Below are 21,588 nucleotides of genomic sequence, written 5' to 3'. Positions count from 1 at the left end.
ACGTCAGTCCTGCCCGCCCGTACCTGTCACCTGACCAATGCGGAAGTCAACAAACCGGTCAGCGAAATGTTAAAAAGCACTTTACTTTACCTACTTCCCTGTTTTATGTGTTGCGTTTAATGTAAGCTTTGTGAGCTCTAAAGGGACACTGAATGGCTTTCAAGTGTCAAGTGTTGGACGCACCCTCCGTCATTTAGCGAGCGGTAACTAAAGTTAGTTTATTGTAGTTTAAACACACCGCTTCAAGATGCGGAGCGACACTCTCCTCTCCAGCGTGAACGTGGTGCTTGTAATGGCCTACGGTAGTCTGGTGAGTGTGTTTCTCTTTATATCTGTGTCATTTTCTTACCTAGGTCAGGTGTATGTTAACTCTCGCTATGACAAGCCTGTAAGCGTAGTTTTTTTAAACATCTTTTTGGTTCATTTTCACTACAGAGTTTCTGTTTACAAAGCTTATTATTTCAAATAGTCAAATTGGCTTCATTTTCACCATGAAACACAAAATATGTCCCTTAACTGGACAGAGTTCAAAATCCTATGCTCATTACAAGGCACACACAGTTAGTGGAATGTAACTAAGTACATGTACTAAACGCAGTGGTTCTCAACTGGTGGGTCGCGGACCCGTTTCGAGTGGGTCGCAGATGTGTGAGTGAAGAAAGAAAAAAGTCTAACTTTTATTTTGAAGGCCCGATTTTCTAACGCTGTGCATGCAGTAGGCGTTGGAGTGGAAGTAGGCTACCGGAGACCATAAACGGTTTTGAAAACTTCTATCACGTAGTGATCATCTTCTCGATAAAACATCTTTGCTGATGTTTTTTCGAGTCTTCTGGCCAATCAGAATCAAGATTGTTGCCGGAAGTCCCCACGGAGAATACATTTGCGGTAGAACTATTCTTTATACATCCATGGGTACAACTTCAGATACAAATGAACACATAATGAGATATGACCCCCGGTTTGATGATTGACAGGTCACAGAACAATGGGAGCTATCTACCCGTATCCACAATTTAAAGTAATTCACACGGACTCTCTCCTCTTTGCTCTTCTCTCTGTGAGGAGCAGCAAGTTCAGCTGTCAGAACAAAGTGAAAAACAAACAATGGCATACAATATTATTAATATAGTATTTATTTATTTTCTTCTCAGAGTGTACCAGAATGCGTAGTTTATATGTTAGTATTTCTAAAAATCTCCTGGGGGAGAATCCCCCCAGACCCCCATGCTGGGGTTGGGTTTTCAGCATGTCATGTTTTTCACGTGTGGTGAATTTGCAGGATTGGCTCCAAGTCTGCCTTTTTATTTTAAAAGCATTCTTTAGTTCTGTGAAGGGATAGCCTATAAGGGATATATGCACTGTATTTCACTTTAATTAATATTGTATGCTGAAAAGCGTATATATTACAGCACGATTTTTTGTTGAATAGATTTTAGTGGTTCAAAATTTCGGGCCGCGATTTATTGACCAAGGAAAAAGTGGGTCCCGAGGCCTGACCAGTTGAGAACCAGTAACTAAAGTACTATAACTAAGTACAAAGGTGAGATACTTTTACTTTACGTGAGTATTTCTATTTCCTGCAACTTTGTTCTTTTACTCCATTACATCTAGGGGGGATATATTTTACTTTCTACTGCACAACTTTTATTTGCATTATGATTTTTTTATGATCCACACTCCACAGGCATTCCTCTCAGTATGCTCAAAAGGGGAGTACAAATAAAACTAACCCCTGACTTTTTTCTAGGTGTTTGTTTTGCTCTTCATCTTTGTCAAAAGGCAAATTGTGCGATTTGCCATGAAGTCTCGGAGAGGACCGCATGTTCCACTCGGCCACAATGCTCCCAAGGTGACCCACACAATTACACTTAAGTCTGTTGATGTGCATTGTTTTCTGGTCAAATATGATAGGTGTTTGTTGTCTGTGCTGTAGGAGCTGAGACAAGAAATTGAAGCCAAACTTTGCCAGGTCCAGAAAATCCACTTTGAGCCTCGTCTGCTGTCCCTAGATGACGACCGGCTAAAGCACAGAGAACAGTCTGGTAAGAGGCATGCATGCAACAACACACACTCGTATACACTAGTCCTGAAACTATCTATATGAGTAGTTTTGAACCAAGTGAACCGAATAATGTGTGTGTCTGTTGTAGGTTCTCATAACTCCCTGTATAGGATGAAAGCACTGGATGCCATCAGAGACACTGGTAAGCTTTGCTGTCAACAATCTGGTCACAGTCTGGTTTTGTTGTAAAGACAAACTGTTACAATTCTACCTGTACTTTCTGTCAACAGATCTACCTTTCCGTGAACTCGGCGGCACACCTACCGCTGTGACGGGTAAAAGACTTCGGACATGGCTTCTGCAGCTACGAAAGTCCCAGTGCATGTTCCAAAACAGTCTGAGCTCGCTCATCGACACGGTGCTGGACGGATACAACAAAGCCCGTCACGGGGCAGAGGTCAGTGTCCCTCTGTCCGTTTGTGAGAAGAACTTACATCTCTTAACACACATCATGGCAATATTGTGTGACAGTACCTTGTCTAAATAAAGAGCAAAACAATTGTTTTAATCTGGCAACAAAATCATATAGGTATGCTTAATATGAAAGGAGAGTATTTTTAAGTCATTTTTGTTACACAATTGATTTAATAGTCATTGTGCTCCAAAGGCCTGCTTTTTTAAAATACGACTATTGACCAAGACCAAGTCGTTTTGATCTTTTAAAGACCTAGGAAGGTTTATTAACGCCTTTGTTACCTCGAGACTGGATTACTGCAACGCTCTGTATGTGGGTATGGACCAGGCGTCAATTAGACGCCTGCAGCTAGTGCAGAACGCAGCTGCACGTCTTCTCACTGGCCATAAAAAGCGTGACCACATCACCCCAATTCTGGCCTCACTGCACTGGCTTCCAATTCGGTTCCGAATTGATTTTAAACTCCTTTTATTTGTTTTCAAAGCACTAAATGGGCTGGCTCCGGCTTATTTAGCAGAACTCATCCATCGCCACACCCCAGCCAGAGCTTTAAGGTCGGCTGACCAGCTGCTGCTGATAGTGCCCAGGACCAGGCTCAAAACCCGAGGGCACCGAGCCTTCGCAGCAGCTAGGGGTTTTTAAATCTACACTTAAGACTCACTCACACTCAGAGCGGAGCACGACTCCTGACATTTCCCTGTATGTGATTTTTATTTGTGCTGTTGTAATTTGTTGTCGTCTGTTTGCTATTGTAATAAAGTGTTTTTATTGCATGTACAGCACTTTGGCTCGACCAAAAATCGTTTTAAAAATGTGCTATATAAATAAAACTTGATTTGATTTGATTTGATAGAACTCAATGTCATAGCTGATCAACAGAAAAATAGTTGCTGACTATTTTTGTAATAGATTAATTGTTATACTAATAATGCAATAATGGCAGAAAAAAATACAGTTGTTAGCCTGTCTAATGAAGTCATATACTGAATATCTCTGAGTTTGACTTACAAAACAAGACATTTTAAGACATCAAATTGGTCTTTGACAGACTGGGATATATATTTTTCACAATTTTCTGACTTTTTTAGACCAAACATTTAACCAGTTTATACATAGTGGCTGTATTGTGGTCTTCTGACAAAATTGTTACAAATGTATATTATCCTTATTATTAGTGCTTTTGCTATTCACCATATAGTCCCTCCTGTTGTGTACAGTGAACTGCGACTGCAGGAAAAGCTGTCAAATGTACGGATGTCTTATCTTTTTACCCATTTTTTGTCTGTAGGCTTTTGGTGAAGCAGAATTTTTGAAATACCAGGAAGCTCTGACTGAACTGGCCTCTCTGTGAGTAAACACAACTTCTCCTCGCAGTTCAGCCTCACTTTTATGCTAATCCCACTGTGGAATGTTAATCTATCATTGGGTCAATCTGATTCTTCCTTGCTGTTTCAGCGTGAAGTCTCGCAGCAGCAGCAGCACTCCGAGCCAGCACCACCACTCGGCCGCCAAAGACCTGATCGGCACCACGGAGCCAATGAGCTCCTCCTCCTCCTCCCCCACCCAAACCACCTACCTCACATCGTCGATGCAGCAGCGCAGCAAGCGGCCCAGACACTTCCTGGAGCTGAAGAACTTCAAAGACAACTACAACACACTGGACAGTTCGTTCTGAAAATATGTGACTCGCATCTGAGAGAAAGGTCAAAGACAAGGTAGAGCTTCCTGTGATTTAAGTGCCTACAGATCGGTAGTTTAGGGTGAAATGAAAAAGCACTGCCTTCATATACTAACACATATTGCCTAGTTCAAAGTATAATGCACTTCAAACTGCTCTACCTAGCCTATGCATATATCCTGTATTAATGCATGTACAAGTGTTATATTAGGTAGAAAATGACTATGAGTTACTATGGTAAGTAGGGTTGATTTGACCAAAACAACACTGGAGCTCTCGGGCTATGCAATGGCACATGACAATCAGTATTTATTGTACAATTATAAAAGCCTATGCAGAATTGTTATAATTAACCAAGTGTATTTAAATGCTAACAATGTTTGTAGATAAATCCCAGTGTTAATAGTTGAAAAACACACACTGTTTATGTCACTTATGTTTACATCTATGTATGTCTCATTTGCTGTTTTTAGCCTTAAACATGTTTTACAGAAGCCATACTTGATTTAATGAATTGTGATTAAGTGCTCTTAAGATTTAATCAGATCTCTCAGTGGAATGTAATTTAACTGTTTCCCAGTGCATTTATGCAATTATAATGTAGCATCAGGGGAGGTCTCTTTTTAAAAAGGTTGACTGGCCCCCAGATGTCTGAAATGTTTATTAATTTTCGTATCAGGGGAACATTCAGGTGAATTATTATTTTTCTGTGATGCTTATTGTATAAGTTGCCATCCGAATAAAACAGTGACATGCAGTCAAAATGTTGTAAAAGTGTTTCAATGTTCTTAACAGTGATCAGCACAATAAGGTAATGTCACGTTAGTGTCCAGCAGAGGGCGCACCTTTCATAGTAATCTGCATTGAATTCCTACGGATGCATGAGTTCAGTGAGGAGACAAAAGAAGCTTTATATTATTTTCAGTAATTTATTCTGAAAGTCACAAACACAGATAATAGATTAGAATTTACTTCATAGAAAACACAATCTGTCTAGAGGTTTTATATAAATAAATACAAAGGAGAAAGCTGTTAGGAAGTTAAAATATCACATTCATTATTATTAATATGTACAAACGAGGTGACAGTTTACAAAATGATAAGGAACTGAAATGCTTTACAAGAAATATGTAGAACGACACTTCCATGAAGCAGTAATCACTCCATCCTGCTTCTTCACAGCTTCAGGAAGTGCTAAATAGTTGTTAAGGTCTTAAAAAACACTTATATTGTTTAAAAACATCAGAGGGTGTTGACCTTATATAAATTATAAACGGTATTTACACGTTTAGAGCATTATACCATTCACTCAGTGAAGTTAATGGAGTCATGGATGAGTGACTATTCAGTAAAAGGACACTGGATGTAGATCCTCGGGTTAATGATTGCTACAGAAAACATTTATTGTTGTGAATTTTATAATATCATAAACACACTTTGGCAAAAGGTCTGCCAACCCGCACAGTTCTGTTTTGATACAACAACACAAGATTGTCATATCTCAAAGGTTAATAAAGCGATCACAACAGGGCAGCACACGGAAACACTTGCACAAGGTACGCAGTATTGCATGTAAAACTTCAAATGCACATTAGCCGAGTCAGCTTAAAGTATCTATATCAAGCTCAAATTCACACATTATGCATAGACAAAGCAAAGCAAGTTGTGGTGCGTGTGTCGCCAATCTTCACACAGTTTCCTTCAAGGAGTGTTTGTGGTTTGGTGGAAGTTTTGATGTAGTTACAGTCCAGGGAAGCTCAACTCCAACATCCCGACTATCAGCGAAATCAGATGTGGGCAGTCGTAGAGTCGTGCTTGTTTTCAGTCTGCAGTGAAATGGTGTTGTGGTCCAATACCGTGTCTTTCTTCTGCGCGGTTACTTCATGACCTGATCTCGATGACTTTGATGAAAGGCAGAGGTTTGTTGGAGGAGTTGGAAGGCTTGATTGGTTTACTGAGGGGAGAGGAAAAAGAGAAATTAGTCGATTGTATCTTGGAACAGCATAAAAACAAGTCATTGTGAAGGTGTAAAACTAGAACAGGGGAATATTTTTGTGTGTGTTTGTACTGTATGTTGGGACCCGTTTCATCAAATCTGCATAATTAAATAAACAATAAATGCAATACTTGCCACTCATGCATCAGCAAAAAGGGCCCAGTAGAAATATGAAGAGGAAGGGTAAAATAAGTTACCTGTAGACGATCTGGGGATTGCGCTCGGATGAAAGGTGAGAGTTTGACCTTTGTCCTCCCATGAAGTAATCCATCTGGTCATGCATCTCTCGGTTCTGCAGAAAGGCGGAGGTCAGAGGTCAGTTCACATAACAGCAATAAGACAAAAATGTATGTGGCCACAAAACATAAAAACCTCTTTATCTGAAAATATGTGATCTCCTTTCTCCTGTCATCCCTTGCACTTAATCCTGACTCTGAATTCCACTTTAAAGCCATGCAAATATTTTTCTTTATAGACAACCATCGCTCACCTCAGCCTCCAAGAAAGCCACTTTCTCTTCCAGCTCTTTGATCACGCGGTCTCTCTCCTGGATCACCATGCGAGAGTTCTGGAGCTGAAGAACCAAAAAACAAACAGTCAAACAGTCAGTAAATCCTGCACAAATATGAACATGGAGACAGTGTGTTTGCTTCAGTAAATCTCACACATGTGCGCCTCACCTGTTCAATCATGTGTCTGACTTTCCTTTGCTGGCTCTTCAGCATGTCGTCCAGATGGTGGATCTTTTCTTTGAGAATTGCCAACTCCCTCTCCAGCTGCTCAGTCCTAAAAATACACACAGAGTTAAAACTGTGACTTGATTGGCACTAATTCATGATTTGATTGGCACTAATGAATAAATGCTGTTTTCTGTTAATGTGTTTGAGTTAACTGACCTCTGCCCCCCTTTCTGGCCCTCCTCTCTGATTTTGCGCAGCTCATGGAGTTCCACCTCGCGGCTGTTCATCTCCTCCCTCAGGGTGGCGCTCTCCTGCTCCATCCCTCCGAGCAGCCTTTGCAGGTCGTCTATGCGCATGTCTTTCCTCTCGCTGGCTGCTTCTGTGGTCTTCAGCTTCTCCTCTTCCTCGCTCAGACGCTCCTTCAGCCTGCTACTCTCAGCCTGGAAGAGACAGGGAGGAAAAGAGGGGATGCTTAATATTATTTTAGTGTTAAATGTAGTTTCAGTGTGCCCAAAATACAGTGTACATTATATTTGGTGATGCGTAATGAATGTGAAAATAAGCTCTGTAGATGTGTGTTACCTGCAGCCTCTCTTTATCCTCTTGGTGTTTCTTTTCTGCTTCCTGTAGCTGAGCATACAAGCGCTTACTGACCTCCCTCAGCTTGGCTCTCTCTGCTTCTTCATCTGCTTCCTGAAAGAGAAAGGATCAAATGTTAGATTAGCAGATAATATGTCCTCGTATTAAGGAGTTAATCAGAATATAAATCATAAACACAGGTCTCTATGCAACCTGGCTGAGCTTGCATCAGAGATGAATCTGCTAAATACTGACTTAAAGGGGGATAAATATTTGGCAAACAAATATTCTTTTGTTTAAATATTGAAATTATTTGGATTATTTTGCCACATTGAGACCAGGTTTCCACCTATTTTCTGTTAATCAGTGTCAAAAAAGCCACACCTACTAGGATCTGATGTTGTAAACACTTTATATTCAACTGTTTTGTACACAGACCATTGACCTTAAAACAACAATATTACTCTGGATTGATAGACAGATGCTTTCCTGAACATCCTCTTTTCCGTGGCTGTCAACAGGCGTGTCAGTGTGCGTCATTGGATCACTTGGATCAGGACGTGCCTTTCCCTCCTAATTTGTGCAACGCTTCTGTGAGCGCACCACGGCGTGAGTCACATATAGATACTATAATTGGCACAAAAACGATTCAACCAAACAAAGTGATGTCAGCTTTTGTTTGGAATTGTACAAGACACAACCGACACGCAGACAATGGTGGATGCTAAACGTGTGTGGCTCAAACACAGCAACAAAACCATTAAAGGAGAGGTATCTGTGGAATGCTGCGAACAATAGGGAGGGCCTGAACACAACAACACAGAGAGAAGAGGAACAGAGTGTGCTGGGAAAGGCTTCCACTGACACGTAAACCTACACCCCGGGGTGCTACAAGCATAGTTGAACTTATGCTGTCATTTTAACACTTCTCCCCCCTCCCATATCTCGGTGTGTCTCGGTTTAACTTTATACCTCCTTTTTACGTCATCTGTGTGCCTCTGGGAGGGGATTGCTTTACAGGCGTCGCACGAACAAGAACACATTGTCCAGAGGAAAACAGAGGAGCTGTTGCTATGATATAATGCGAGATTTGATATGTGCATTTCTCACACATATTGAGTGTTTACCACTTTGAATGCTCACCTGTGCCTCAGCTTTGGCCTCGTCTTTAGAGGCAGACGGGGCGCTCCTTCTGAAGGGAAGACCAACTTTCCACCCATTTGTGAGCGGCTGTAAAGAGAAAACGGGGAAGTCAGCAACTAAAGAGTGAAAGAGGATGGAGGAAATGCCATTAAGCTCACAGGAAGCAGGGTTAACAATGTGGAGAGTAAGCAGAAGAAAGCAACAATAAATCTACCTTGTTTTTGGCTGCCATCTGCTCCCTCAGCGTCTTCAGGCAATACCTCACCTGCGATAAACACAGACACATTGTGAGTTACTGACATGTATTTATTAGTTAACAGGTATGTGTTGAATGTATGCAAATGCTCTATGAAGTGTTAAACAGCAGAATTTATTAGCAACAGATAGAGACTAAGTCTGGAAGCGCGGAGGAATTTACATGATGCAAATCGTTATATAATACACCAGGCAGAGACTGTAGTGATAGTGTGTTTAAAATGTGCGTCAGAGCTACAGTAGACACTGTCCAGACACTGACCTCCTGTATCTGTGAAACTTCATCTGACAGCATCTTGAGGCTCTGCTGGTGTTTCTGCTGCTCCTGTTTGCGGGCCTCTAGATACACCTGGGACAGGGAGAGAGAGGCACGGATGATTAACACTGAAACTCCACGACAAATCTATATATTAACATATCATATATTTCTTTTAAAAAAAAACACAACAGCATACCTTGATAACCTCCACCTGCTCCTCTTTGTATTTGACCGGTTCAGGGTTCAGAGATGTCCTGTCAGCGGCCGGCTGCACCAGCGCATAAGCTCGTCCGATTGGCTGCAGATCAGAGAGAAGAGGGGTTAACAATGTGGCACGCACAGAGTTGCATGACGATGGGTGTGATACATTTCCACACAGCAATCAGATGTTAAGTCACGGTGCTTTGCTGACGCGAGAGCGTGGTTTGGATCAATATTGCGACACAACATTTCAAAAGGAAAGCCAAGAGTACTTCTGTTTAAATGCCATTATGATAAACACCATCTGTGTCCTTTTGGGTGCAGGGAGTATTCCTGTGTGACTGAGTCTCTATTATCCAAAGGCAGAAGCATTTTGGAGACAAACCCAAAAACATCTGCTTTCGTTGGAGGTATTATTCAGTTTTCATCACAACCATAAACAGAGACAGCAGGTCAGGAGACAAAACTGCTGCTCTGGATGCCTTTACAGTTTCTGTATATCTAACTTTTGCATTGGTTTTGGGAGAACAATTGTTATCTTGGCTCTTTTCTTGACATTTTGTGTGGCAGCTGTGGCATTTTACAAGCAGTTTGTGTCTCTGTCAGATTGTGTGTGGGCATGTGCCGTGATAATGATGATGTGTGAATGTACGGTAGTATTTTTGAGAGGGATTAATTAAGATGAATTGTCTGAATCTTCAAATCCAAATATGGCATTAATGACGATCACTTCGCCTTAAAAGAAAACAGTGCTACGGTTTTTCCTTACGTCGTAGAACAAACTAGACACAGTGGATGCATTAAGGTTGAAAAGTCAATTCAAATGTACAGTAACAGCATGATAAATAACACCTTAAGTATCTAAACCATGCATCTAAAACAGTGATGAATGTTTTTCTATTGCAACATTCCTATATCTCCTACAGTCCTGATTCCCAGGTCTGTTCTCTACATCGGTGTTACAGTCCAGGTTGCAGACTAAGTTATCAGGTGCAGGAAGTTCTTACCTTGTCCCTGTACTGCTCCGTTCTCTGGGCTGCCTGCCTCTGGTCGTGCAGTGTGAGTCGCAGTCTCCTGCACCCCTCCTGAAAAAAGCAACCAAGAGAGGACACGATGAAATGAAACCACAAAGAGACCGTTATGTTTTGGAGAGACTGTTGAGGACTATTTTGAGGAGAGGAGGAAAAAGAGGAGGAGAGACTGAGTCATACTCAAAGTCAGAAACAGAGGAGGGAGAGAGTACCCAGTAAGAGAGGGAGGGAGTACAACGAGCGTCAGAGAGAAACCAAAAGTTTGTTACAGCTGCACAGAGACAGATTGTTTGAATTAAATTGTGTGCTATGGACGTCAGAGGGACTTTAGGCGGAAACTCTCCAGGCGCTCACAGCCAGTTGGAAGCAGAGGCTGGATTTCTGGGAAAGTGGGCAGAAAATGTAATGTCAAGCCAGACAGGACATTTCCATGGTAACCAAATCCTCACAGAAGCGATAAACTGCCTGGCACGCCAACAATTTCACTGGGAGGAGCAAGTCAGAGACAAAACAATGCACAGATGGCTTCGAAAACAAAAACAAAACATAGTTTTGACTTTGAGTTAAAGGAGAGAAGTGGCTTTAAACAGGAAAGGGATGTGAATGGGTGTGTGTCCTGCAGGGAACCCCCTTATAGAGTGTGTGTGCATGTGTAAGTGTGAGTATGTTAGGGAGGAGGTCAGAGACATTACGTAACTCATTCCAGCAAACGACATCTTGTTCTGTTTATCTTCCCGTATACATTTACTGTGTCCTCTTGGTTATTAAACTCATGTCAACTCTGAGACTGAAAAGGCAAAGAAGAAATGGCTGCCATGTGGATGTGTTCTTTTCTGACCTTTAATAGATTAAACAATCAAATTAATAGTGGAAAAATATGTTAATTGCGGCTTCTTACTAAGTCGATAGTTTTTGCAGTTTACAGTAAGAGGAGTTTAAGCCACTAGTGTATGTTTTTCTCTGCTGTAGAAATCACGTCTGATATGCAGGATACCCCGGCCTGGATGTTAGCCAAACAGGGGCAATAAACTGTGCTGCGTTGTGTGAAGCAGAGATAAAGGGCAGTAAGAGGTTATAAAAGAAAAGCCCATGCGTTGTCTTGACTATAGAAGACCTTTATGATTAGCTTGTTATCTGTTGAGGAGGTATAGGAATAGAAAAAAGCAAAGGGGGACAAAGATGACTGAACATTCTCAACAAGAAAAATGAAAAGGACAGGGAAAATAGCCTATAATCAGAGGGGGGGGGGGGGGGGGGGGGTCCAACTACGAAAAACGAAACTCAGGGAAATGAAAGCAAAAAATGCCCCTCTTGTTCAACATGCTTTCCTCTCAGATTACAAACACCTGAAAGCTTTAACACAGGAAAAAGAGGGGGGATAAAAAGAAAGGAGGGGGGATAAAGAGGGAACAGTGCGAGGGTTGTTGAGAAGGAATCCATCATTATACAATCTCTCTTGATCTCCATAGACAACCAGACAAAGAGTCCGCTAATCCTCTCTTAGCCAGCGACTATTGACATGCTACTCTCTCTGCCCATTTGCTCTTTTATAAATCACACTAAAATGCCATCTATACTACTTTACAACCTGTAATACTAGACTTCCCGGGATCACAGACAAAGGCACCAGTTGGATGTGTTCACGGAGGGTGACGTATGCGTGTACATGTATGTACGCGCGCGGAAAAACACACACACACACAGATAAAAGTACACAGTACCTTAACAACAGGGCAGAAACCTGAAACTAAGCACACACACAGCACACTGCTGGGTGTTCGGACAATGAGCACAAAAGACCACAGGGTACTGCCGGGCAGAAAGGATTAAAGGGTATGAGGACGCTTTTTGTTTTTGAGGCCTGTAGATCAGGTCAGTTGCTGATAAAAAGACAGAGCTGCTGGATTTGGTTAAAAAAACGAAATGTTCTTTAGAGCTCGCTGCCAGTTTCAAACAGAACGTGATGTTCAGATTTCTGAACTCATGCAGTAGCAGGGATCTTGGAAATAAACACATGTTGCCTGCAGGTGTTGTACCTTCATACCACAACTACATTCCACAGTTGTGTGTACTTCATCGTACATTAAATCACTCTTTCCTTTCATGAGCTGCTTTCCCACACTGTGCCCCTTTTGTCTTCTGTCCATTCCTTAATAAACCTCGGCCTCTGAGGCGACAGCTGTGAGACTGAGGCAGGTATCAAGTGACCATACAATACCTGAGTTCTATTTTCTATTACCTTACTCATACAAGGAATTAGGATATACAGTATACACACGTATCTTCCCACAGCTTTACCATTAGCATAATTTGACTACTCAGTACATCTGTTTTAGGAGGCGTGTGGCGTAGTGGGTTAGTGCGTTGGTGTTCGGATCAGGGGGTCACAGGTTCAAACCCCACTGCAGTCAGCATGTCGTTGTGTCCCTGGGCAAGACACTTCACCCCAAATTGCTCCTGTGGGGATTGTCCACAGTATTGAGTATGTAAGTCGCTTTGGATAAAAGCATCTAGCAAGTAATGTAATCTGTGTTTAAAGTTCTCTCAACACAAAGTAAGCCTATGAACAGGAACTTTACCTCAAAGTTATGACTAACATCAGGAAATATTTGATCAAATAAAAAGCAAACGAGACTAAAAAAATAGAAGTATTCAAACCCCATCAGATACTCTCTATAGTGCAGACATATTTTGACCTGCTCAACAAAGCTTCAACCTTTAATCGATTGAAAGAATATTGGCAAATAGTTTGACAATCTATAACTAATTTTAGACATTTTTCAAGAAACAAATTTAACTTTTGCTTGTTCAAGCTGCTTTAATGTCAGGATTTTCTGCTTTTTTATGTTTTAAATAATAGTTAATGAAGTACCTCTGGGATTTGTAATTTTGGTAGGACAAAACAACTTTCCACATTTCCTTTGGACTCTATTAAAGGTAGGGTAGGTAAGTTTGAGAAACCGGCTCGAGATCGCTAGAATTTGAAAATACACAACCGGAGAAAATCTGCCACTTCCTTACAGAGCCCCTCCTCCAACACACACAAACGCGCACATGACCAATGAGGGCACGAGATAAGTTTGTGCACAGATGGAAGGCTGACAGGCAGGTAGGCCATCCAGTTATTTTAGCCGGGCCGGTTTCTCAAACTTACCTACCCTACCTTTAAATAGTAAATAAGTATATGAATCAATTCACAATATAAATGTCATCTGCAGCCACAGTTTTAAATATATCCTGTTTTAGGATAAAATCCTTGAGCTGTAGTTCCCACAGTAGTGAAGGGTGACTGACTGTCACGCTGCGCCCTATGGTCAGTCCGCAGTCAGTTCAAACTAAAGACTCAAGTTGAGGTGTGAAGTAAAGCGTTTGGAGGTTTGTGTGTGTGTGTATTTCCAACATGTGAGAACCTGAACAGGTGAACGCTTCGATTTGAGTCATGAAGTGAGAGCTTTCATCAGAACAGATATACAGTATAATTACTACAGTCATCCTTCCATCAATAACCCTCTTCTCCTGCTCTCTGTTGCGTGTGAACCAGGTGGGATTTTGCATTTTACGATCATTCCTATACATTGATGCATCTCCTATGTCATGTCTGGCTCATTCCCAGCAAGTAACGTCACACACTCCTGACTGAGATGGTGTCTGTGATGAGGAAAGCCAGCAGGAATGTGTGAGGTCACACAACACAAGGAACTAAACGTCTGGGGGGAAAGTTGTGGCATTATTCAAAAAGTGCCCAATATAACAGTTTTTTTGAGAGGAGGAATTATGCCAGAACATTTAAATGATTTTCAAATAAAAGCTGAATATTTTTCTGCTATTAACGTAACATTTAATTTCAAAGCCAGGCCTGGGTGTTCCTTGTGTTTTATACATCATCTCCGTTCCAGGAAGCACACAAACCACCCACTGAAGGCCTTTCTCTGCTACATCAGGCACATCCTTATCAGAAACACTTCCTGATAAATAACAAAGGGGTATTTTTGTTAATAAGTAATTATAAAAAATGTAACACGTAGAGGTGAAGTATCTTTGCTGCTTTGTTTAGTCTGACGTTAATAACCCTATCAGATATGGAAAAAACTGAATGTGGGTGACTATTTGACTATTGGATTTGATAAAGCTGCATTTTTCCTCATAGAGCTCATGCAAATATGCTTTCAGTCGCATGTTGAAATGTACCATATGATAGCTAACACAGAAGCTGAACAAATGTGGAGTTTCATATACTGCTTTATGAGACATTCCTCTCCACCAATAATCGGTGCATCAGGTGTGTGAGTGGAGCTGCCCTTTGTACACTCTGACCCCTTCACACAGTTACAAAACACTAACTGTTATTTTAGTCTAGACCATTGGCACACATGTCAATATCAATGTACGCTCTCATCATACTATTTAACTTAACATAACCATTATGAGGACTCTTTACTGTAATGCCTATTATATATTATTCTGTGATGGGTTGAAGGGATCTTTTGCTGACAGGTTTTGTACTCAGCGGGAGGCTGCTGATAAGGGGAAAGTGTCATGTTACTCAGCAACCTCATAAACCACAGGTCAGGTTAACCGTTTGCGAGGTAAATGATTAAACCTCTGCAGCCACAGAGTGCTAATAAAACCCTTCTTCTATAGGTGAAACAGGCAAATAGGGAACACTTATTCACAGTGCAAGTATCAGAAGTCTGTGCCAAAGTCAAGGATGTTTAATCCTCTTTAAGGAAACTCCTCATGCACAGGTGGCACACATACTGCACAAGCTAAGTGTTTACAGGGCTTCACACTGTCACAAATGCAACTGTAAGCCCCTGAATGATGTGGGCAGAAGGCACCTGTGACTGACAAATGTAAATTGGACTAATTCTGAGCTGATGCCTTTATATATTGGTAGGGAGAACATGTGCTTGTGGTTGGGGGGGCAAATACTTTAATCACAACAAGAGACTAAACAGTTAATACACCACTTGGTGAAGCCTGAATATCTGTAAGTAAACCAGCCTCTGATACAGTCTACATAACTGAGCAGGGTCATGTAAAGGAAAAAGAAAGCAATAAAAGAAACCTAAAAGTGTTTTAAGTGAGAAAAGATCCAACAGATCCAAAAGTGGGAAAAAAGGACTTAAGCTTTTGACATTGGTTTACTTTTGCAAATGTCTTATTGTACCACAATGCACCCATAGAGGAGGTCAACACACAGAAGTACACAAAGGTCTACTTAATCATTGTATTTAACATAAAATACATAAAAACAAGCATGTAAGGAGTAACTCACCGCCTGCTCTTGATTTCTGATGTCTTCAAATGTACACATACTTCTCGACACTCCGTTCATCTTGGATAGAAATAAATACAACTCAAATAATAAATTAATAAATAAAGTCAAACTAAATAAAGCTCCTTCAGTTAGAACAGCTCCCCGGTGTGTGTCTCCAATGGTCCACAGTAGCTGCAGTTATCAGTGTTCAGCCCGGTGTATTGGTGCGTTCATGCTCCGTCCCCTCCCTGCACACATTGTTAAAACTTTTCTCACCACGTCACTATGGGGAGGGGTAGGGGGGGGAACAGAAACAACCCGCCCACACACCGAGACAGCCAAATAGGGAAGCAGGGAACATGTACAGTAAGGGGCAGATGGATATACCTGCTGGAACAACTTCTGGAGAAACGTCAATGATTTTTACCTCATGGTGCTGGTATTTGTATCAGGTTGAATGGGTGCAATGTTTTCAAGCAGTGACACACTGAAGATGGTCAGCTCCTGCCAAATGCCGTGCACAACACTGCTCAGTTTACCAAAGCATTATTAATTCAGGAGGTTTAACCCCTGGATGAACTTGATCTATTATCTTACAAAGCAATGGAAAACTAGGCTTGGATTCAGAGATTTAAAGCAATTTCAGGCTGTTTTATAGAGACAATATATCTGTAATTCACTTTTTCTTGTCAAAAGAATTGACATATTTAACATAATTTAAGTGAATGCATTTTCCCACCATTTCCTGAAATACTAACACGTGTTTTTTATTAATTAATAATGGGTTATATTTGCAGATTTACATTTTTTAGAAGAACAACACAATGAACATTATGCCACCTTTTAAAAAATAATAATAATAAGTAGCCTTGTAATGTGGTTAGTGTAGCACAGGCTGTTCCTAAAATATATTTAACCAAGTTGTTCACCATGACCTATGATGTGGGTGTGTTGTTTTGTGAACCTTTATCTTTTTATTTTTAGTATTTTACAGCATCAATGTTACACATGATAAACTAAATGTTTCCAAGAGAAGTGTGTTGTGCTTTGTCAGCTTAGAAAAATAAATAGGCTGACAAAGCACGAGTAACACAGTGAGTGTCCCTGATGGCGTTCAGCTGATTCCAGCAGCAGCTGATCCAGGCCGGCACAGACCTTAAATTGGATAAAGACTTTAATGGCATTAATGGCTGTTAGCTACTGCAGGTTGTAGCAAACAACAGCTCACGGTGGCATATAAGGGATGACACTAAGTTAATTGAGTTGAGCCAGGAGCAGACACAGCACACACAGAAAGAATGTGCAGATGAAGACAAATGGCTATTACATTGACTGGACACCATAAAAAACATTAATGTTTGCCTAAAGTGCAGGGGGTACTTTATAAGTGAATGTTTCAAGATAACTATTACCCCAAATAGGTTACTAACAAAGAATGTGGACTTCTACAACAGACCAGTTGTTATTTTTTAACGGCCGATCTATCGTTTGGAATGGGGCTACCCACATTCAACAAACACACTTAAACCTTACTACAGTATGTCATCATGTGTCTCAGAAACTAATCCACAACATGAGTCACAACAATGTGTTTACATCACACAGTGGACCACACTCAGACAGATTGATCCACAGACCAGACACCTATGAAGGTCTCTGTGTTTACATACATCCCTGTCTGAGTCTAAACGCTGTGAGTCAGACTCCTGTTCACTCTCTGTCTGTGTTCTACATGTGACTTTGATGGACTTCTTAATCTTTGCCATAGGAGTACAGTTCGAGTTATAATATATAGTTAATAAATTAGTCACACTTAATCTGAATAAGCCATCTATATGACTCGGTTGAAGTTTACACATATAGATATCCCAGTATGCATTGCCTGTTTTAAAACCAAATGAATAAAGAACAAGCCCTTTCACAGCGGCCATTCTTCACACATCATAGCACGGTAAACACAGGTGTAGTTAATATCATTAATTATTGTCCGGTTCTATTTACAGTGTCACAGCTATTCTAGTGAGCACAATACAACCCCACCTCAATGAAACTGGGCCATAATGAATGTTATTAAATACACCTTTGTTCACCCATCCAGTGGAATGTCAAAATGAAAAGGGCCTATATTGTGTTAATGTTGATTTGAATAGGAAACAACTTTGGGTGTTTGCAGCATTGGTTTGTAGAATACCACAAGAAGATACCTAATGAGCAGTTGTGACCCATTTGAACAAAATGTGAGCATGTTGTTCTTTTTATATGACCAATTCCTTTTTTTAAGGTATGTATTCGCCATTTTAATTATGTCATGTTAACATTACATGCCAATAGATAATTCTCAAGTTTCAGACACAGTTCTTGTGCATAGAAACAAATAGAACGTCTTTGATTTCACTTTAATGGAGAAATACATGTAGTTATGTCATCCTCCTTCACTCTTACTATAAATGGAAATGGCAACTGTTTTGTAGAAGATCATTTATTTTAAATAGATCTTTGCTGTTGTTAGTAACCAAAGAAACACAATTGCTGCATTAAGTATTATTTAAATGAAATTAAAATATAATACCCATTTAGTTTCTATTGCTTGTGAGACCACAACAAAAGTAAAATCAAGTTGGATAATCTGAAACAACCGTGCAGAGAGTGACTAATAAGGCAGAAAAGCTCCTATTTTGGATTTAGGAGAACAAATGGTCAATGGTGAAAAGTGCACTATGGTGACACAGCTGCTCCTTGAAAACAATGATGACACTATAACTGAATTACTAAATACCAAAGGCCTGACTATTTTTTGCTTTTGAAAACAAGATATATTTATAGAACTGATCACTCCTTATGTTTTCATTTGTTGAACCTTTTACCGATAGAGCAAAACAATTCAAACACATTGGTCTTGTTTGTGTGTGTGAACGAGCTCAAGGCAATCCAAGCCTAAAAGACTTGTTTTTCCACACATGGAGGCAGATGGAACTAAATGTACGATGGGGTTGCGTTATTTTAGAGCAAGCATATGTAATAGCAAACACACCACGATTTCAAAACACAACACACCCAGCTCTTGGCAAATCAAGTCTCAGGTTTGAATAATCCTGGAAACCTGGAATGATATGCGAGCCCATTCCCACCCATGGAAAGTATGTTCCCTCATTATTGACAGTCTAACAAAACAGGTATACACAGAACACAAACGTGTTGGCACTGTACAGGTTTGGTCACTCTGGATGGGAGTGTAGTATCACGGACGCTGAATCTGGTTCTACAGAAAATATTGAAGGCTCGACTCCATGCCAATTTAACAGTTCCAAGTACATTATTTTAAGTTGAATTGCTGACAACTAAGGGAGGGAAGAAAAAAAAGCTTTTGAAGATCAATCACACAATAGCACCACGTGTGGTACAGTCTCAAAATCAGCCAGCTTTGTTTACTTCTGAGGCGCAGGCGTCCATGTTCTGTCTCTAAATAGTAAAACACAATCTGGTTCTGTGTGCCAAAGTGCCAAATAGGATGTAAACTCATAAATAACCAGAGGTGCTTGTGAAGTTACCCTCCAGGGTGCTGACTTTCATCTATTTTCCAAATGTAGGAAAAACAAATACCTAAAACCATTCAAATGTTTTTGTCGCAACATATAAAGGTGCAGATTTATTCCAGTTTTTTCAGACATTTATAGATGATTTGGATCAACAGTTGCAGTGCTGTCAGAAGATAATATTTTATAAATATCTTGTATAGTTCTGTAGAAGTTTCCTTCCACCTGTTTCCCCACAGATCTCAGTGGACACAGCACATTCCTAACATGCTTCACCCTGCAGTGATCCTGGCATCAACACAGCATCCATCACTACCTCAGAACCAAGTTCAAGAGACAGGCCCTCTCACAGCATGATCCTCATTACACAACTCAAGCTTCAACAAACAGACATTATTATTCGTCTGAAATCTATCAAGGATGTGGTATGTGGGCTGTTTGGTATTTCCCCACCTCTCTAGGGTCAGTGAAGTAGGATTAATCTCTCCATTTATGCTAGTATGTAGAAAAGGAGACCCATTTTATCCATTTCGTTGTGCTTTAACATAATTATAGTGTTAATCTGGGAATATATCCACAAATGGGGAAGCAGGCCTCTTTAATAGAAAAATATTGATTGCCTTGCCCAATCACAGTTGAAATTAAATTCAACTATGTATTACACTTGGACCAAGTGTAATACATAGTTGAATTTAATTTCAACTGTGCAGCAGTCCTCTACTTGCTACAAACTTAAATATGAAAAGGTTCAACTACGCACACACACATAATCTCGGTTTGCACAGCACACTCACAGGCATAGATTGCGCAATAATGTATTGTGCACCTTGGAGGTGCAGTGCAGGCATATCGTCATTCAAGAGATGCGTAGTTCTTTTTGAAAACATGTTTTTCTTTTAGCCTATTTACCTCGTTAACGTAAATAATACTCATTACATTGACACATGCATTATTTGTGATTAAAATAATGGTTGTTGGTAATGTATTAGCGACCCCCACAGATGTATGATTTCACTGCTTTCATAGGAGCTCAGACCCCTCCTTATGGGAGCTCAGCTCCCATTGGCTCCCACATACTGTAACTCAAACCCTGCATTTGGTAGTCTTGATTAGGAATGAAAAAGCATTACTATTATAGAGTTGCTTCTCAGTGTTTCTGTTTCAATCACTTCACTGGCATTATTGCACTTTTATTATCAGGTTTTGTGCATGGTGACGTACAGATATAATTCCAGTTTTTCTACAGGGAAAGCTGAAGTCTACCATGTAAAGTAGAGGCCTGAACTACTGTATTTACCTAGGTTAGTATGAACATAACAATCACATTAAAGTTTTAGTATGTCCACAAATGGGAATATGTCCCACTTGTATTCACATGAAGCAAACTGAGCTGATGAAAACAATACTGCGCCGATAGATAAGAGGACAAAAAAAACAAACGTTGTGGCTGCAGCAGGACAGAAAATGACAGGATAGCACACTGTACAGTAAAGATGGGGCAGTTTGAATGTTTGATACCAACATAACATCCACACATCTGAGGATATAAGGGATACTTCAAAATCCAAACACCTTTTTAAAGCAAAACGTGTAAGTGCTCCAGTAGGCAATGCAGCATGTACAATATGAAGACCTTTAAGAAGCTGTAATTAATGGTGATACACCTGTGCTTTTCCACAGCAATTTGTCGTTTGCAACCAGTATTTGAGATGGGAAAAGACAAAGCTGTAATCAGTCTGATGCGTACACAGGCAATGTGAGTTAAGGAGGGTACAGGTCACAGTCATTGTCAATTACTTTGAAGTCACATTGATAATAACTAGTAGAAGCTTAAATTACTTCCTGCAGGTGGTGCTGATTAACTCAGAGCAAAACACTTCTGTGGAAATCAGGCAGATAACAAACCTCAAATTCCAGAGTGCACCGCCCTGCAGACAAAACAGAAACATGATCCTTCGCTGTTATCTGTTCATACACAGTATACTCCCACACACATGGGAATGCTAGCAGTAATAATAATCATCCAATGTTTTTCTGCTCAGATCATTATCTTTAAAAAGTCAGTGTGCCGTTTGCGTCCATTACAAACTGTTAACAAAGTCATTCAACTTTGTTTTATTACTAAGAGCTGTGAGTGGTTAATATGCATGTGTCTTTCCCCATGGCTACAAAGAAACGATTAAATGTGCATTAAGGGATCATTTGATGAATTATTTTTGGAGTCATCAACACAACACTGACTAACCATCAAGTTTTAAGATGAATCACATTCTTAAATAGACTTTAGTATTGATCATCCACTTTTATCTGTTTCTGGGAACTGATTTTTAGTTTTGAAACTAAGTGAGCTTCCGTAGAAATCCATCGACACGGGGGAGGAATGTTCTGTGTAATCTTTCACTTTAGTGGGCAACACGCCAGTGTCACATGACTCCTGTTAAAGGGGAATGTATTAACAATGAAAAACTATGAGGAAGTACAACATCCTGAATGCAC

General features: G+C 40.4%; 2 protein-coding genes across 4 annotated transcripts; one reads left to right on the top strand and one right to left on the bottom strand.

The window, feature by feature from the left end:
- Nucleotides 1-29: 29 nt before the first annotated feature.
- cunh1orf43 (chromosome unknown C1orf43 homolog) lies at nt 30-4,914 on the top strand. 3 transcript variants are annotated; one of them, XM_034127638.1, is made up of 8 exons: nt 227-310; nt 1,430-1,540; nt 1,748-1,849; nt 1,934-2,042; nt 2,151-2,204; nt 2,293-2,459; nt 3,766-3,824; nt 3,933-4,914. In XM_034127638.1, exons 3-8 carry the CDS (start codon nt 1,799-1,801, stop codon nt 4,150-4,152), a joined length of 660 nt encoding a protein of 219 aa, XP_033983529.1. In that variant the 5' UTR covers nt 227-310; nt 1,430-1,540; nt 1,748-1,798; the 3' UTR covers nt 4,153-4,914. The 3 variants fall into 3 exon arrangements, with proteins under 3 accessions (XP_033983527.1, XP_033983529.1, XP_033983528.1); XM_034127636.1 differs by lacking the exon at nt 1,430-1,540 and having other exon boundaries at nt 30-310; XM_034127637.1 differs by lacking the exon at nt 227-310 and having other exon boundaries at nt 1,359-1,540.
- Nucleotides 4,915-5,533: 619 nt separating this feature from the next.
- Nucleotides 5,534-15,785, bottom strand: tuft1a (tuftelin 1a). Its single transcript, XM_034127260.1, has 12 exons — nt 15,578-15,785; nt 10,276-10,353; nt 9,264-9,365; nt 9,071-9,157; nt 8,768-8,818; nt 8,554-8,640; nt 7,414-7,524; nt 7,048-7,271; nt 6,832-6,937; nt 6,642-6,725; nt 6,349-6,443; nt 5,534-6,109 (listed from the first exon to the last, which is right to left on the bottom strand). The coding sequence occupies exons 1-12, from the start codon at nt 15,635-15,637 to the stop codon at nt 6,037-6,039; spliced, it is 1,158 nt and encodes a 385-aa protein (XP_033983151.1). The 5' UTR covers nt 15,638-15,785; the 3' UTR covers nt 5,534-6,036.
- Nucleotides 15,786-21,588: the final 5,803 nt, after the last annotated feature.

Source organism: Trematomus bernacchii, unplaced genomic scaffold (genome assembly GCF_902827165.1).
Source record: "Trematomus bernacchii unplaced genomic scaffold, fTreBer1.1, whole genome shotgun sequence".
Classification (NCBI taxonomy): domain Eukaryota; kingdom Metazoa; phylum Chordata; class Actinopteri; order Perciformes; family Nototheniidae; genus Trematomus; species Trematomus bernacchii.
Note: the sequence above shows the minus strand (reverse complement) of the source record. Positions and strands in the feature narration are given on the sequence as shown.

Excerpts from the sequence above, each read along its gene's own strand:
- cunh1orf43 (XM_034127636.1), top strand. The coding sequence starts at position 248 with ATGCGGAGCGACACTCTCCTCTCCAGCGTGAACGTGGTGCTTGTAATG. Across the intron at positions 2,043-2,150 it reads AAAGCACAGAGAACAGTCTG|GTTCTCATAACTCCCTGTAT; the intron begins GTAAGAGGCATG and ends TGTCTGTTGTAG. Across the intron at positions 2,205-2,292 it reads GGATGCCATCAGAGACACTG|ATCTACCTTTCCGTGAACTC; the intron begins GTAAGCTTTGCT and ends TTCTGTCAACAG.
- tuft1a (XM_034127260.1), bottom strand. The coding sequence starts at position 15,637 with ATGAACGGAGTGTCGAGAAGTATGTGTACATTTGAAGACATCAGAAAT. Across the intron at positions 8,819-9,070 it reads AAGTTTCACAGATACAGGAG|GTGAGGTATTGCCTGAAGAC; the intron begins GTCAGTGTCTGG and ends TGTTTATCGCAG. Across the intron at positions 6,726-6,831 it reads TCAGACACATGATTGAACAG|CTCCAGAACTCTCGCATGGT; the intron begins GTGAGGCGCACA and ends TTGGTTCTTCAG.